Here is an 18,890-nt window from a genome sequence, read left to right as displayed (position 1 = left end):
AATGTAAAAACTCTGCAAAGTTTCAAAGATCAAAGTGCAGATAAATAAAGTTATTGTTTCCTTAAAAGAAAGAAGTGATTCTGAACTGAAACGAGTCGTCAGTAATTCAGTCTCACTTTCTGCTTCAGAGCAAAGCAGACTCGAGCAAAGAACGAAGAAGCGTTTCAGACACTGAGAAAAGAGCGGATGCTGCAGTGGATATTATGAGGAAATTACAGTGTTTTTGACCTTGGATGAATGTAAACCTGTTGTAAGAGACTCCAAACAACATTAGGATCCCTTAAAATAGAATAATAGGGCACTTTAAAGTTCATTGATATCCTGTTAAACAAATTTAATGTCAACACATGTTTCACAACAGCCAAATATAAGCCATGAATTCAACTCATATAGCCTGTATATTTGGGTTTGTTAAAAACATATTTATAATAGACTGTTCATAAACAAGGGTCTTTTCTAATTATTTCTAATAGACCTAATGGTGTGCAATGATGGTGAAATGTTTACTGGTACAGTATATATCATCCAAATAACACATTTTATTAATTGAATTTAAATGAAATGATTATAGCTGAACCATAGTTAAAGGCACACTATGTAATTTTTCGCTTCTAGAGGTCTCTTATTCAAAACAAAGGTGTAACCTGATGATGCTGAGATTGAGCGTGGAATCATGGGAGGTGTCGTCTTCACGTCTAAGAGGACGACGAGACTCGTGCAGAAATCATATTCATGGATGAGATTATTAACATTACTGTGGTGTGAATCAGGATGTTGGAGCTGAACGAGGAGCTGGAGCGATTGCTAATGAAAGTGACATGAGTGCGACACACGCCTCGAGAGCAGCGGGACTTTTATTATGCCACAAACGCTACTTCCGGTCAGGGGTATGAGGTAACGCAGCTCTGTTTATCATATTAGATACATTTGAGTGTTGAAAGTTGTTATAATGCTGCTCTGCGTTCACTCGGAGGCTGCTGTGAGACACTGTTACACACTGCAGTAAGATAGATCCATCATGGTAAAACATGGTACTCGCGGTAAATCAAGAAAACGAGATTTAAACAATAAGACTTACAGTGTTGGGCTATATAACATGATTAGTTTTCTATCGATGAATGCACGTCTGTCTAATAAAACACATCATATATGAAAGCGTCTTCGGTGTTTCCATGGTTTCTACAAAATAAAATCGAGTGTAACGCGGATATGACGTCATTGATAGGCGACACACGGTCACGGTAGATTTAAACATTCTTGAAAACATTTGGGATAACCCTGTGAATTTACACAAGTCAACAAAATAAATAACCCTGTTCTAGTGGCTTTTGGATATTTTAATCCAGAAATCTTACATATTGTGTCTTTAACAAAGATATTTTAAAAAGTATGTAAATTACACTTTTAACAAAATTGGCAACTTTACCTGAATTCACCCAACTTTTTTTTTTTTTTTTGGTTCTTCTTCAGTCAAATATGGAGTTTAACCTTAAAAAACTACACACACACAAATTCCCACTTATTCTTAGTTTTCCATGATTTGATCCCTGTCTAATAGTCCTTTCTGTAAACGCCAGGACTGGTTTGATATTTTGAGGAAGTGAACTGCAGCAGCAGGTACAGCCTCGAGCGCGCGCGCGCGTGCAGCAGCTGATCCACGTCACTCACAGTGAAGCAGCCGCGGGTCGTGCTGTAGAGAAACTCGCACTCACACTGCACACTACAGAGGGAACACTGAGCACTGCGGGTCCAGAAGCGCGCGCTCAAACTTTGCACGTCTGCAGATGGAAACATCAGAGCGGGACACGAGAGGATAAAGCTGAGCTCACAGTGAAGGTAAGAAAGCAGCAGACATTCACAGAGCAGCTGCTGATGAGTGTGAAGATGCTCGAGATAAGTTTGTCCTGTCAGTGTTTACTGTGACCGAACGCGAATCTCGTTCTTAAAAACTCTCAGAAACAGAAACTTGTCAGTAACATGTCTGTGGCACTAACACGAGCACGCGACGCTCTTTCAGTTTCTTTTGGAGAAATGCAGTGATTCAGGATCAAGTACTTCAGCTTTATAGGAAGAATCTCACTGATTTCACTAGCACAGACAGGCATCATCGCTGCTGCTTTTATTCGGAGATCAGGAATTAATGTTTGCTGAGAAATCTTTGAAACAAACACTGACTGTGACCGGCTGCGTTTCAACATCTGCTCAGCTGCCTCTCTAGAGCACAGCAAGAGATATTCTCAGTAAACACTACACGATTGTTGTAGTTTGGTGTCATCACAGGATAAAAACAGAGATATAATCAATTTAGTGTTGATTTAATACTCATAAATAATCAAAGCCTCCAGTCATGTCAGTAGCCTCACATGACCAGCCCAATGTTCCCACTAAACCCTGATATCGGACACATTTGATTGCGGAAGGAATCCATCATTGTTGTTTCTATGATGGCATTAGAAATGGAAAACTTTTGCTTCTGAATTCACACTGACGTGATGATTGGGTTCATTTTCTTTGTCCAAAGGCATTAATAATAATAATAAAAAAAAGATTTGACATCCAAAGTATGTAAGGCAGTACAACTAGATCTCTTTTATTGAATCCAAAAGGTTTTAATTATATTTTGCTTCATATAAAGGTATTTTAAAGTTTTTGAAGTGTCAAAAGGTCATTCGGTTTAACCGTCCAACCATTTAATTTGTGATTAAAATATCTTCAAATGTAATAAATGTATATATTTTTTATTCTGGCATGATTTTATAACATCATATATCAACATGATAACAAAAATGGTGTTAAAATTGTGTAGAAGTCGTTGTTTTGTTATGAGAAAGAATGGAAAAATGAATTTCATTGATGTCATTTGGAGTAACCAAGTCATGATCAAGTCATGCGGTCAGTGTCATGTGACAGGATGTGACATCATTCAGACACCTGCACAGGATCACATGGTCATGAAGCAAAGTAACTAACTCTCTCTTAACTATTTGATAAATTCATGTTTTCTCTTGATCATACGCATTCATATGTCATTCAGTGCAACCGCTATAAAACATGGAAAATGATGTGATATTTTAAAAACTTGTACTAAATATAAAATGTTTGATTGTCTTTTTGTTAGCTAGCTAGATATCAGCCTGTTAGCATTGATTGAAAATATCATCATTTGGTAAACCGAAATTTTGGTTAAACTGAATGACTTTTTGGTGGCAAATTCTGTCCATCTTGTAAAAAATTACAAAATCAGTGATAATTGATTATAAAAACCACATAATCTCATTGTTAACACTTAATAAAAGTTCACAATTAATTATATCTCCATTATTTTGGAGATATAGTTTGTTAGTTGTTTTTTTACACTTTTAAAAACCTTATTTGTCAATGACTCTGTTAAGATGACTGTCGTGTGCCATATAACCAGCGCAACATAAACCAAAAATTTGTAAATTTGCAACCAAAATGAAATTCTGGTGGCGTGCTTTGAAAATACCTACCTGGTATGTTTAAAAAAAAAAAAAAAAAAAAAAAAAACAAGAAAGAAAAAAAGTTACTTACAATTTAATTTATTTTTAGCAATGTACATTTTTACAGACATGCATACATTACAGAAAGTGTCTAGAGAGAGAGAGAGAGAGTTGTGTCTAGATTATAATCCCTGCAAAAAGACCTGTTTTTATGTGTATTTCTTTGGTGTAATGCAAAATCAATTGGTGTGACATGCAAAATAATGATCAAATTCTGTTTTTGACAGAGAAAATCACCTTCACCTGTCAATATGTAAATTTAGTTGTAATTTTAGTTTGGTTAAATTATTTAAAATAAAAATTAATGGTTAAAAAGATTTAACAAAATTTAACATTAAAACAAAAAGGAAAAACAAAAAGACGTATTGTGAAGTTGTCAAAAAAATGTACAGACATGAAAATAAAATGAGAAATTGTCATCATTTACTCCGCAGTAACAGGCACAATAGCAAACCTCTGTGGTTCTCGTGTATTTGAGCTTCTGTTGACTATATTTGAGCACTGATCAATGTTTATTATTTAAAGTTATAAATCAAATCTGTTTTAATCATATAAAGTGAATGCGTTTCTTTGAATCACTTGATGCTTACTTTTTATAGCTTGTAAAAGATTTTTAATATGTTCACTACAAATGTAGTTTAATGCTTCTTTCCTCCATAATTCACCAAACATGTCGTTTTTTGATGTTTTGTTTAGTCATTTTCAGTCAAAATGGGACATAGTGCCCCCTGTGCAACATTACCTTTTGATATTTTGATCAACAGAATAACATGCATCTGATACAGCTTTTCAGTTCATTATCTAAGAAAAAATGCAGTTGCAATTTTTCTTGGACTGTCAAATTACATTAACGTGACACAGTTCTTAGTGAGAAATAAATTGTCCTGAGTATTTTCTACAGAAGCATTGACTTTTTCCCCTGGTGATATCTGACGTCAATAGGCAAAAATACAGGATGATCAAACCCTGTTCAGAACTATCAATCCTACTCCATTTCTGTATGATTCAAACTGCTTGAGTTGGCCTTTTTCTTTCTTTGAGCTCTCGCTGCTTCTGGTCTGATTTAGGGTTTATGAGGGGATTGTTCAGGAACTCTGGTCTAAATATAATGAAGTCCACATCAGGTGTCTTGAATCATGGCTGTCTATTGGGTTCTTGGCAATAATTCTCACCTTCTGCTGAATCACCACACCAAATGGACACAGCCCTTGTATTTATGCACCATTTTAAAGTGAACAGCAACCATTCTCGCCAGTGTAGAAGGTTTTATATCCCTCTCAGATGTTTCGGTTTATCCCGAGAAACCACATAAGTATAATGTGTCACGGCAAAACATCATTAGTGTGTTTTAAAATAGCAGAGATTATATAAGCATAAATTTATTGTGTTGACTTGAAGCAACATTTATATGGTAAATAGCCCTTTATAGTCGATAACTCTTTAGAGAAATAGTTGGGTCCGAGAAAAAGCCAAAGTGATTTCTGAATGAGTAAAGAGGTGATATACAGCAGATGAAGTCTATTACATCTGTGCTGATTCAGGGTTTCACAGACCACTGTGGTTCATGGAAAGCTAATAAATAACTGAATCATAAAAATGGAAAATTAGAAAAGGGACAAAATAAGGAGATATTAAACTGCAATAATGAGTAAATAAAGAAAATTTTAGATGGTTCAGTAAAAGTGGCTGAAAATCATAAATAGAATAACTAGTAATATGATTAAATTGCCTATAACTTTTGACCAAATGGTGGCGCTTTTAGCTAAATTTATGTCATGTGGTCAGTGTGAGATGACAATGACAAAGTTTGGTTTCAATATGCCGAAGCTTTGCAGAGTTGCAGCCTAAGAGTCAGCTTGGTATCATGCCATCAGGTTACTTGCTGCGTTATTCGAGAGCGGTTCGGTCAATCAAAAAGCTTTTAACAACTTTTTGCTGACATGGTCTGAAGATGATCTGAGCCGATTTTGGTGAAAATTTCAGACGCAATGCAGTAAGATTCCAGCGACGAGCAATTTGACTGTCCACACTAGACATAACGTGACAATGAGAAGCGATAAAATCAATCAAAAGCCACAGCCAATCAGAAAAGAGCACAGTGGACACAATGAAATGGGCAAGTACATAGTAAAATTCATAAATATTACACCATTTAAACATTATTTAAAGTACATACGGAGTGACTGAACCAATCCTTGTCATAGAATACACTTGTTTGTTCGCATTGAGTTAACAGTTTATCTATTTTCAAGATCTGAGGTGAATTATCCAATTCATTACAGCTAAAAAGCTGGGAACACAGAACGATATTCAAACTCACATTAGACGCTTTTAACATTAAATAAAGCACATAAACAGTACCTGATATTATCATTGCAATACTTTGTGTTGATATTTCAGCCGCGACGTCGCGGAGAAATAGAAACCGTTTCTAGAATAGAATATTTGCGTGTCGCCGTCGCGGCTGGTTAGGACAAAATCTCTGATTAATATGGTGTAAGAGTAGTTTAAAGAAGTAGGTTTTCAAAGAAATTCAAAATGGCAGACAACAATTTTGTCCGACTATGGCATAATTGGTATTATTGTTCTTGGAATGACCGAAGGAATCCTAAGTCGGCGCTGATAGCCTAGTGGTTAGTGCACCGACATATGGCGCAAATGCGTTCATGGCAACCTGAGTTCGATTCCCATCTGGAGGTCCTTTGCTGATCCTGCCCCCCTCTCTCGGCCCGATGCTTTCCTGTCTGCTCTCTACTGTCCTCTCCAAATAAAGGCACAAAAAACCCATAAATATAACTTAAAAGAAGTTCAGTTTCGTTAAGATTAATCAAAAACTATAGCACCAATTAATCAATAGCACTTTTTGGAATTTCACTATAGTTTTTGATCACAAGGTGGTGCTTTCTGACTTTTTGAGTACCTCCAGGACATGGGGCTGATGATGCATACTGAGATTCGTAATGATACGCTAATATGTTCATAAAATATAGCATCAAAATAGGTGACGCCCAAAATGGTCAACATGGGAAAATTGTGTATCATTTGACTCGGTATGCAAAATAGCCATTTTTCATATCTCCTGACCAGTAGGTGGAGCTGTCCCGAAACCCTGCATGTGACCTCAGGTCATGCTTGTGATGGCACGCGTGTAGCTCCGGACATCTAAGGGCATCACAGACCTGTTATTGCTCCATCTCGCGTGGCTGAACTCCACTTGTCCCTCTAAGAAGTTGGACAGCGACCGCGCGGGGCCGCGTAACTATTCAGCATGCCGGAGTCTCGTTCGTTATCGGGATGAACCAGACAAATCACTCCAACTAAGAACGGCCATGCACCACCACCCACAGAATCGAGAAAGAGCTATCAATCTGTCAACCCTTTCCGTGTCCGGGCCGGGTGAGGTTTCCCGTGTTGAGTCAAATTAAGCCGCAGGCTCCACTCCTGGTGGTGCCCTTCCGTCAATTCCTTTAAGTTTCAGCTTTGCAACCATACTCCCCCCGGAACCCAAAGACTCGTGGTTTCCCGCACGCTGCCCGGCGGGTCATGGGAATAACGCCGCCGGATCGCGGGTCGGCATCGTTTACGGTCGGAACTACGACGGTATCTGATCGTCTTCGAACCTCCGACTTTCGTTCTTGATTAATGAAAACATTCTTGGCAAATGCTTTCGCTCTCGTCCGTCTTGCGCCGGTCCAAGAATTTCACCTCTAGCGGCGCAATACGAATGCCCCCGGCCGTCCCTCTCAATCATGGCCCCGGGTTCCAGAAACCCACAAAATAGAACCGGAGTCCTATTCCATTATTCCTAGCTGCGGTATTCAGCGGCGACGGGTGGCCTGCTTTGAACACTCTAATTTTTTAAAGTAAACGCTCTGGGCGCCAGGCAAAACCGGTCGACCCTGTCAAGGGCATCCGGGGGGCGCCGAGAGGCAGGGGGACACAGGGACAGGCGGTGGACCGCCAGCCCGCTCCCGCCCTGGTATTGAGTTTGAAAAAGTAAAATTTTCAGAAAATTCTAAATGGCGGAAACATTTTCATGATGGAAAATGATGTCATTGGTTGCAAATGACCCTTCGCAAAGACTCGCCCCCCTTAGTTACTGTTGCTTTGTTTTGTGGCACTTTAATGTGTCGTGACAGATCGCTGTAGCTCCTCCGCTCAAACGGCTCATGAACCGATCATCTATTCCTACTAGTTCATTCATAGCATCAAATAAACATGAATGAACATGAGAAGGAATGTTGTTTCAAATGCAGAAAGATGTAAGTAAACTTCATTTTTCAAGTTTAAGTCCACCGAGGTTAATCTGCTAACTTCTGACTGCTTTGTCGGACAAAATGGCGGATTCAGCGTTATGATTGGTTAGATCACTTGTCAAAGACAAATTGTTTTACCATACGGTCCTATTGGCCGCCATAAGATAATTTTTGACCACATGGTGGTGCTTTCTGGCTTTGAGTACCTCCAGGGCAAGGTGCCGATGACACATAAAGCATTTTACGACAAAATTCAAAATAGGTGACACCCAAAATGGTCAACATGGGAAAATTGGGCATCATTTGACTCGGTATGCAAAATAGCCATTTTTCATATCTCCTGACCAGTAGGTGGTGCTGTCCTGAAACCCTGCATGTGACCTCAGGTCATGCTTATGACGGCACGCACCAAGATTCATCTCAATACGCTTAAGTGTTGAGGAGATACAGCCTCACATTCTTCTTCTATGGGCCGCAGTAAGAGTCTTTGGAGAGAAGAAGATGACGACTAACAGACAATAAGTGCGTATGTACCTTCAGTGCTCGGCCCCTAATGAAAGATTAAAATACTTAATCCGTGAGTGAGATAATGATTACTCATCCTCTGTCTCTGTGCCATTAATTGTCTGCTTTGGATAAGTTGTTTGCTTTCGGTTAAGGATTTCACTTAGTCAGTCGCAGGCCTTAAGCTTCATGTGTTTTCCTTCCTCGCTCTGGATTCTGAGCGGATCGTCATATTTTCCGCTCTGTGGTGTAAAATCCTCACAGCCCCTTCACTGGCTGATGGGAAACAAACACTGCTTTGACTTCACTTTCCAGTGCTTCTGCTTCTTGTGCTTGTTGCTTATAAGAGGCCAAACTAACTTGCTAGTCCTGTTCTTTCTGTATTTTCTGTGAATGTTTGTACTTTTATTTCACCCATTGTTTTGTAGTTGACTCATATTTCCTGGAGAATTCCTTCAGTATTCTCTTGGTTTATTATGTACATTGATTCTACCAAAGTTTGGAATAATTAATTTGTTTGTTTTTGAAAGAATTCTCCACTTATTTGATCAAAAATACAATATAACACTATAGAATATCATATTTTTAAAATGAGCAAAAATTGTTTTCAACATTGATAATAATCATAAATGTTTCTTGAGCATCAAATCATCATATTAGAATGATTTCTGAAGGATCATGTGACACTGAAGACTGGAGTAATGATGCTGAAAATTCAGCTTTGATCACAGGAGTAAATATAAAGGGAGGTTACAGATTTGTAAGTGTGCTGACAGCACAGTTAGTCAGGTTTGTGTGGGGCTGAGATGAAAGATGTGGCTTCAGACCCCCTAAAAAAAGTGCTTTTGCACAACATGTTCTCAAAACAAGGAGTCAGGATGCTCCGACACTATATGGCCTGACCGAGGGAGTGCGTGTGTTTTGAGCCAAGCCAGTTTGACATCAAGTGGAAAAACGACAAATTTGATTTCTGAAAGCCATTTGTTTCTCATTTAGGTTGAGACAACAGCAGCACCGACCTTTTCATGACAAATAAAGCCATTGCCTTCAGGCTTGCTGTTTGTTAACAAGAGCTTTGTGCCGTTTTTCATTGTGAGTGTAACTGTGAGTCTTTGTTCTGTTACACAAGAGATCATGAGTTTGTGCCGCCTCACATATGCCAGTCCACAATGACTGCTGACAGACTGAATGTGTTCGTGTCCAGCTGTCGTTTGTGTGTCCGCAGGCTTCTGCGTGAGTGTGTGAGTGGCTCTGGTTTGGTTCTTGAGGATAGTTGTCTGTCTTAACTTCTTGTAATGTTAGGTCAGTATTCAGAATTCAATTTTGGTCCAATTTTGTATATGATATTTCTGCTGTCAAGTTATGTTTCAAATGATGTTGACATTAAAAGGTCTCATTTATAATGTATTGTATGTTCATGCATTATAAATGCAACAACAACAACAACAACAGTTGCAATATGCATATGCAATATGCTTTTGTTTGACTGCTGAATTCTCCAGTAATACATTCAGTGGGTTGTTGTGTCCTGATCACCCTGTCTGAGTTTATTTTGTGATATAACCAGCTGGATATAAGTTATCCCTTACTTTAAGGGGCCATATTATGCCCTTTTTTAAGTCTTGATTTAGTTTTTTGGGGCTCTTCTAGAATATATTTTCATGCTTGAATGTTCAAAAGAACTTACAGGCTGCATCCAAACACTTTACAGTTCAAAAGTAGTTTAAAAATTCTTCTAATGTATGTTTGTGCGTGTCAGTGTTTTCTTCATCAGTATGTGTGGCTGTTGTCATTTATTTCTACATTTTCTATGTGGGTTTTCAAATGGGTGTCTCGATTAAAGGGGTTCACACACATCTAATGCAAAATTAACCTTGGTTTCGGTGTAGATAGTTGTGTGATTCGGATGAGAACATTATTAAAGCTCAAAACACGTAACACCAAATACAATGGTGTCAAGTATTTGAGTAATTAGGGTAACCTTTTGGCTACTTTGTAGTTGTACTGTTTCAAAGATATTATCAACTTATACTCTCAAATTGACTACATTTTTGCATAAGCATACAGTATGTACTCTTTACTCCAATAGCGTATATCGTCCGTCTGCGATTACTTCTGGGATTTTTAACGGTTCGGTTCTCTCAAGTCTGCAGCGATGCATGCTCTTGATATTGGGGATGCAATCTGAGGACTTTCATGCGTTCTTGAGTATTGGAACCAAATTTTGACGCATATTGAGAAACGGTGTCTGTCTCATTTTCTCTGTCGTCAGAGTTAAGAGAGCCCTGCTGTCACCCTGCCTGTGCCATCGGCTACAATGAGTGCCAAATCGGCCCTCAACAAGGCGGTCTTTCTTCCGAACGATGAACGGATGCTGGCAGCTGTGCAGGTGAGGAGGAGGACGAAGAAGAAGATCCCATTCTTGGCTACAGGAGGCCAGGGAGACTACACCACATTCATTTGCCTGTCAGGTAAAGTCTTCCCTCATTACTTCTGCAGTTTACTGATTTGATCGCTATTAAACTGTGGCACACAACCTTTGAGCTGCAGATATGAATGATTCCTCAGATCAGGTTTATTAATGATTGGTATTTTCTTTAATATAGTGCTGCATGATCAAGTTTTAATCCAATTTTGTATAAAATCATGATGTTTCTGCTATCAAGTTACATTTCAAATGATGTTGACGTTAACAGGTCTCATTTATAATGTATTTTATGTTCATGCATTATAAATGCAACAACAACAACAGTTGCGATATGCAGCTTTTGTTTGACTGTTGAATTCTCCAGTAATGCATTCAGTCGGTTGTTTCCTCTTCTCATCGGGGTCCTGATCACCCTTTTACAATAAAACTGTCTGGATGTAAATCATCACTTACTTTGAGAGGCCATATTATGTCGGTTTGGACATTCAAGCGATTTAGGATGTGTATTATTATTGCGAGCTGCCGTGCTTGCTTTATAAAAAGTGAAGATCGCACGCACCGAGGAGCAGAAACTAGCTGTCAGCACTGTCCTGTGATTTATCACTAAAGTAGCTTAGAAACTCAACTTGTTATAGCATATATTTTTCTACTTTTGAAGGAACTATTTACAACCCACAGCTTCACAATTAATAGAGAGACGGTATGACAAATTCACACACACAATCGCTCTCATTACACACCTGTACTGTGCTCATTTACCTGTATCTGATTTTACGAACCATAGATAAAATAACTGCTGAAAGTGAGCTATGATGTCAGATCACTCTTTCAATAGGAAAAAAATCCCACCTTTAACAGTCAAGCACATTTAAACCTTGTAAGTGAACTATGAGGGCCAAAAAACAAACTAAATCAATTTATCGAGGTACAATTATTAATCGTAATCGAGGAAAAATGTTCAATTAATCAAGGTTTTGATTTTTGGTCATAATCGTCCAGCCCTAGTCTTGATGTAGTTTTTGTGCTCTACTAGATTGAATGTTGATTATTTTCCTCATATTCTCCATTGTTGCAGCTCCTCTCTTCCCAGTCTGTCAGTAACGCTCTGTTTACTTCCTGTCTCTATGAAGCCCCTCCTTCTGAAAAGCACAATGTGCTCTGATTGGTCGGCTGGAGCAGTGTGTTGTGATTGGTGTTTGGGAAATGTCCCGCCCCTTACCATAACGGTGCAATTCATCGACTGGCCGCTAGGGACAGGCTCCAAAAGAGTCCCATGATAAAATGCCCAACTTTACAGCAGAAATAAACATGTTTAGAGCCTGGATCAAATTGTGGTTTTGGTCCATACTGCTAATTTTGGCCTTCATGCCAACTCTGAGGGGGGTGAATTTTTTTATAACTCATACATTTAAATTTTATCAAACCTTAAAGTTCTGCATAATTAACTGCTGCTGTCTGTGAGCCGTCACTTTACCTCAGCTAATTCCAGCCGCTGAATTTGGCATCACTGCCGTGTTTGTGCTTTTTTCGGGATTATGTTATTCAATTATAAAATAATAATATATACAATTATAAAATAATATGGCTTGCTGCGTTAATGGTCTAAACTCGATGTGCATCTGTGTAGATGTGCACGCATGCGGAAGATAAACATGGATCGTGGCATTGGCTAAAAGTTTTGTTTGTGAGATTTACTACAATGACAATGACGGGAGGATAAAACTCTGACAGCACTGCTTGGATGTTATAACTAAAACTGCTGCATTTTGAAAAATTATATTTTGATGCGGGCTCATTTGTTTGTGAATCTGATGTATACGATCATATACAGTTTTACAACATAAACACTGCTCAGATTGCATTATTTCTTGAAGAACGATGATAGAGAGCAGATCATTCAGAAGAAATGTGATGCAAACAATGGAAAATATATCAATATTTCATGGATTTAGCGCTTTTGTGGACAAAAAGTACTGTTTTTTGTTTTTCAATGGACACTCGTGGATATTTTACCCATGTGCCATGGATTGGATTCATCTCACGATCACTGTTTCATTATAAACGTATGAAGTACCGTTTGATTTTGTGTGTTGTCATTTGCACACCTGACACACATTGCAGTTACTGTTGCTGGAGCATCTGTATCGTTACAAAGACACCGTAGATCGACAGCAAACCTTTAGAACTTTCTAATGACATAACTTGTTATCTTTATTAATATTTTAGATAGTGTCTCAGATAGATAGATATCTCCTTGCTAACATGATCACGTCGAGCTAGGTGGGCGTGGTTTTAGCATCTCCGTTCCAACCACATCCTGCCTCTTTGCCCATTTTCAGTTATCCAGGAATGACACGTGACGACGCGCTGCTAAGATGGCAGCGGCCTCATTTTCGTTTCAGAAATGCTCTTCAGAAATCTACGGGTGACGTCACGGACACTACAGTACGTCCATTTTTTTTACAGTGCAAATGACAACACACAAAATCAAACGGTACTTCATACGTTTGTAATGAAACCGTGATCGTGAGATGAATCCAATCCATGGCACTTGGGTAAAATATCCATGAGTGTCCATTGAAAAACAAAAAACAGTACTTTTTGTCCACAAAAGCGCTAAATCCATGAAATATTGATATATTTTCCATTGTTTGCATCACATTTCTTCTGAATGATCTGCTCTCTATCATCATTCTTCAAGAAATAATGCAATCTGAGCAGTGTTTATGTTGTAAAACTGTATATGATCGTATACATCAGATTCACAGACAAATGAGCCCGCATCAAAATATAATTTTTCAAAATGCAGCAGTTTTAGTTATAACATCCAAGCAGTGCTGTCAGAGTTACAGTGTCTGGTTTCAACACACTACTAACTAACTCAACCAGGCGCCGCCCCTTTATTCTGCGCATGAATTATTTAAATGAAGAATATTGTGAAGAAAACTCAAGATGGAGTTTAGAAACACTGACACTGATATAGAGAAGAACTCCCGCTGGAGGGACTTTGTCACGCTCAAACAGCAACATTAAGGAAAGCATTTTTGAATGCCAGTCAGACGTCTTTCTATGTGAGTTCTTGTCTAGAATACGCTGATAAGTGAACCAGACTTCACGTCTAGAGTCAGAAGTGTGTTCTGCAAGACTACAGAAGGATTTATACCATGTGTGCTTGTGATTGATAACACCTGTGTTCCTGAACTGTCTCTGATTAACACTAGGAAACAACAGCTTTCCAAAAAAATATTACTACAATGAGTGTGAGGCGAGTGGAGGCGTTTCCTTCCTCCTGGTGCCAACGCAGAGTCTCGATCCAACTGTGAATCACGGTGGAAGGAATCAATGTTGTGGGGCTCCGCTGCTCCGTCATGGCGGACTAATGAAATCCAAACTTGTGTGTGTGTGTGTGTGTGTTTCTGTGAACTCTGATTCAAAGGAAGTTGAGTAAGACAAAAATACAGGAGAAAATGAACAACAGAGGAGGAGAGTTCTGACCTCACTACTATTGAAATGTAACACTGTAATTGGACAAAGGCAAGGAGACAAGACTTCTTGAAAACAATATGGGATGCATCAGTATCCATAAGAGAATGATTTTACTATGGATAAAGGGAGTGGTATATTACTTTTATAAAATGGCGGCCACATCAACATGATTAAAGACACATCCTCAATAAATGGCTGAATTATTTAATAATAATTATCAGAATAAACAATTGTAATATAGTTAAAGTGCCCCTTTTTTGCTATTTTAAGGGATCCTAATGTTGTTTTGGAGTCTCTTACAACAGGTTCACGTTCATCCAAGGTCAAAAACACTGTAATTCTCTCATAATATCCACTGCAGCATCAGCTCTTTTCTCTCAGTGTCTGAAACACTTCCATCAAGGATTCGGTTTCTCTAAACCCCGCCTTTCTGAGAGCTGCTCTGCTGTGATTGGTCAGATGGCTCAGTCTGTTGTGATTGGTCGAACGTTTACAGCGCATGTCAGAAACGTATTCAGAATTCAATCTCAGCTCTTCCTCGGCTCTTGATTTGCTAGCGATACTGGAGCCACACATTAAAAATAATACCACAAATATTTGTCAGACGCCATTCTGGATTTTGGTGTGCATTTCAACGGTGGCTCTGATTTGTCAAAACACCTCTCAAATGCTTGCTACGGATGGCAAAAACACAGAAAATTCAACCTGATCCAAATTATTTTTATGACGGACAAGTTTTGGAGGTGTTGTGTAAATGTGATTGACACAATTTGAAGTCGTATTCATTTTTTGTGCAAAGATTTTTACATTCACAAATAGCTCTATTACACACCACATTAAAAGGTAATATCTGAAAAAGGGGAACTTTTAGTAACTAATAAATGAGTAATAAAAACTGTAATAATAGTTTGGCTGTGTTACCATTGCAAACATTATGACAAACTGTGGAGCATGTGGTTTTCTCTCTGTCAGATGATACGTAAGATCGATCCAGTGAGAACAGATGAACTACTTCCTTGACTTCCTTGTTTAAGCAGATTACTCAATCTAGTGGAGATTTTTTTAGAGATAGCTGAGTTGTTGAACCAGTCACATTGTCTACATAGTTATCTACTGTAGTCCCTTTAGGGCAACTTCAGAAATTTTCATTTTAAAAGTACAAAAGTATGTTTTAATAGCCAGAAATGAAGTTAAAAAAATAGGTCCTTGTTCAGTGGGATCAGCTGCTTGTGAGTGATCATTCTCAAAGATGGTGGTTTGAGTTTTGCTTGGACCTCATTAAAGTGATAAACATCACCACAAAAACGTAATGTGCAAAATCAGCCTCCACCATCACATGACTTTTGGCTTTTGTCATCTAATCGCCCTGCCTGTGAAGAGGAAGTGTGGCTGTTTCGCAGTTCCTGAGTGTCTGTGCTTCTTCACCACATCTACAGCACGTCTCGGTCACTGTTTCTGTGCCTTTCATGTCATTTTGATTTCTTGGAAAACAAACTTCTCATTTAAAGTTGAAGTCATCTACCACTTTTTCACTAGCTGACTTTTTTCTTTCCGTTTGATTTTTATGTATTATGGTTTGTGATGTTACATCCTGAATTAAAACCCAAAAAATATATTATTATTTTTTATTTATAAAATTATAGTATTAATTATTTTTTGCCTCGCAATTGTTGAATTTAGACTCGTTTATTGTAATTTATCGTTATCTAATCATTTGCAGCATTGAGAAAAGTTACAGAATAACTCAAAGTTAATGTCTCACAGTTACTTTAAAAACTCAGAATTATGCCTCCGTTTCTTATAATTCCAAGTCTAGTCATTTCAAGAATTGTCCTCACCAAATATTTACTGGGATAGAGAGCAGATAACAACACAAAGTGTCTTTGTCCAGCAGTCATTCGGGAATGTTGGCATGTCTGGCATGAATCTACTTTTGTTTGGCTATGAAAGTGTCTCTGATCCGTGTTTCACAAACCAGCTTTTGAACTACAAGCTTAGTGAAAAAGAGCTGCTGTATTCCTAAGCTAACTGTCTTCTTTAGAAGGATATTCATAGAAAATCTTTTGACCTAAAGTGTTTCAGTTCTTATAGTTGAGTTCAGTCTACATCATGGGAATTGTGGTGGTCCTTCAATAATTGTCCCGTTGACATTTTATCAAATCCTTCACTAATCACACAAGTCTGCTAAAATATCTATTTTGGAAAATAAAGCTCAAGTTTTTACTTCATCCTTACAGCCCTAGCTTTGCCACATGCTCAGTTTTTTGTTTCTTCAGTCTTTGTTCTGATGTTTCCTGGTATTGTTCTTCCCTGCTTTTGTCCTTCAGTTTCTTTTTGCGTCTGAAACGTTTTCCTATGTGCACTTTGTCAGTGTGGCCCGAGTTACAAGAGCGTGATGCTAAACGGAAACATTTCTAAGAGTCAAACATGCATAACGGGTGACAATATGACATTACTTGTGGTATTCCTGTGCAGATGTGGGAGTTTAATGGCAATTGTTATGTTATTTATACATTATGACATCTGGTGGTATAATGTCAAAATAATTGTTCAAGCTCTCAAAGGAAATACACACTCCTAAACCTTCAATGTTTCTTGTTCAACACCTAAAACTCAAGATCTGCTGCAGTAGAGTGTTTCTTATCCGGCTGTGAAACATACTGCTCTGTGTCTGTCTAATAATTCCCAAGCAAATGCAACTCAATCCCTGTAAGACAAAAACAAACTGTGACTTTCAGCACTCAAAGCTCCCAGGGAACAACCGCATTCATTGATCAAGAACTGGGAAAATTCATCCAGTCCAACAAGTCAGGGTGAATTAATAACTAAAAATTGGAATACACTACAGGACTTTTAAAATCTGAACAGATTTTTACAACACCATTATTTTCCTGCTTATTAATAAAAAGCAGATTTGAATCTGAAGTGCTATAGAAGTAAAATGTTGTGTCTTGACTTGATAAACTACACTTTGACTGTTTTTCAATCAATCACTCAATAAAATGCATGCATAAATGATTCTGTACCTGTCAGTGAAGTCAGACGGTTCATCATCACAGTAGAAACGACTGTCATCTGTTCTTTAATCAGCAGAGATTAAAAGGTGATTATTTTCTGAAACTGTTGATGCTCTCATACTACACATCTGAGGCAACAAGAATGAGCTGCGTATTTCAGATGTGCTCTATGACTGACGTCTGTGTTAATTGTTCTAATGAAGCAGCTGGACGAACACACACACACACACACACACACACACACACACACACACACACACACACACACACACACACACACACACACACACACACACACACACACACACACACACACACACACACACACACACACACACACAGACACCACAGGAGCCCTGTAGTTCAGACCTCTGCCCACCAGGACCATGAAACTGACATATGCTCCAATCTCACTTCACACCTCTCTGCTAATTGGCAAAGACCAGCTCTTTTATTCATTTTATGGTAATTTTCTAAATGGTTATTATGACTAGATTTAGTCAATCAAGCCAAATATTTAATTGAAATTCATTTTTTCTGATGTTAATATATTTGTGCATCAGGTTTTTAAGGAAAGATTGGGCTTCGCATTTTGAGACTCCAGCCAGTCCTTCGGGAATTTGCCGCTGGCTCTTAAGTAGATAGTGGTTTAACATGAGATATAATTTGTTTTGTGTATATCAAAAAGTATATTGTATTATAATGGGTTGAAGGTCCAAATGTCAGTTTCAGTGCAGCTTCAAAGAGCTCTACATGATCCCAGACGAGGAATAAGAGTCTTATCTAGAGAAACCATCACTCATTTTCTAAAAAAAATAAGCATTATATACTTTTAAACCACAAATGCTCATCTTGCACTGCTCTGTGATGCTCCACACATGACGTAATCATGTTGGAAAGATCACATGTGACGTAGGCAGAAGTACCGATCCAATGTTTACAAAGTGAACGTTCAAAGACTAAATCAAACGACGATGTCTTTGCGATGTTTTCCGCTCTACCGCGGTACTTCTGTCACGTGTGATCTTTCCAACATGATTACGTCATGCGTGGAGCATCACAGAGCAGTGCAAGACGAGCATTTGTGGTTTAAAAGTATATAATGTTTATTTTTTTTAGAAAATGAGCGATGGTTTCTCTAGATAAGACTCTTATTCCTCGTCTGGGATCATGTAGAGCTCTTTGAAGCTGCACTGAAACTGACATTTGGACCTTCAACCCGTTGAACCCCAGTGAAGTCCACTATATGGAGAAAAATCTTGGAATGTTTTCCTCAAAAACCTTAATTTCTTTTCCACTAAAGAAAAAAAGACATGAACATCTTGGATTACATGGCGGTGAGTAAATTATCACTGAACTAATCCTTTAACTTAACCCTGTATGCACTCTTTTTTTTTTTTTTTTTGAACAAATTGCTGAAACAAGGTTGTGAACAAGGCATTTTACTTTAAACAACACCTTATGAGACGCAACCGACAAATGCATTGACTATCGCTGTCTTGGGAAATCCCCTCAGCCATTAAAAGGATACTAAGACAAAGATATCGCTTTCCTCAGCGGACATTCAAACAAATTTTTTATTATGAATATAAGATTGACCTGAAGAATAAATGCTGTATGAGATGCAGGTAATACAACCAATGAGTCGATCTCTCTTTCTCATAATACTCCAGCCGGG

The 18,890-nt window shown here is 38.3% G+C and overlaps 1 protein-coding gene across 4 annotated transcripts in view; it reads left to right on the top strand.

Moving 5' to 3' along the window:
• The first annotated feature begins 1,651 nt into the window (after positions 1-1,651).
• stxbp6 (syntaxin binding protein 6 (amisyn)) overlaps positions 1,652-18,890 on the top strand; it is a 35,575-nt gene continuing 18,336 nt past the window's right edge. The window contains exons 1-2 of one of the 4 annotated variants that reach the window (XM_067367201.1): positions 1,652-1,836; positions 10,554-10,752. In XM_067367201.1, coding sequence (XP_067223302.1) covers positions 10,599-10,752 — 154 coding nt within the window. In that variant the 5' untranslated portion in view covers positions 1,652-1,836; positions 10,554-10,598. Of the gene's footprint in view, positions 1,837-8,164; positions 8,300-9,562; positions 9,584-10,553; positions 10,753-18,890 lie in introns of those variants that run through there. The other 3 variants (XM_067367198.1, XM_067367199.1, XM_067367200.1) reach the window with 3 other exon arrangements.

Source organism: Chanodichthys erythropterus, chromosome 18 (genome assembly GCF_024489055.1).
Source record: "Chanodichthys erythropterus isolate Z2021 chromosome 18, ASM2448905v1, whole genome shotgun sequence".
Lineage (NCBI taxonomy): Eukaryota > Metazoa > Chordata > Actinopteri > Cypriniformes > Xenocyprididae > Chanodichthys > Chanodichthys erythropterus.
Note: the sequence above shows the minus strand (reverse complement) of the source record. Positions and strands in the feature narration are given on the sequence as shown.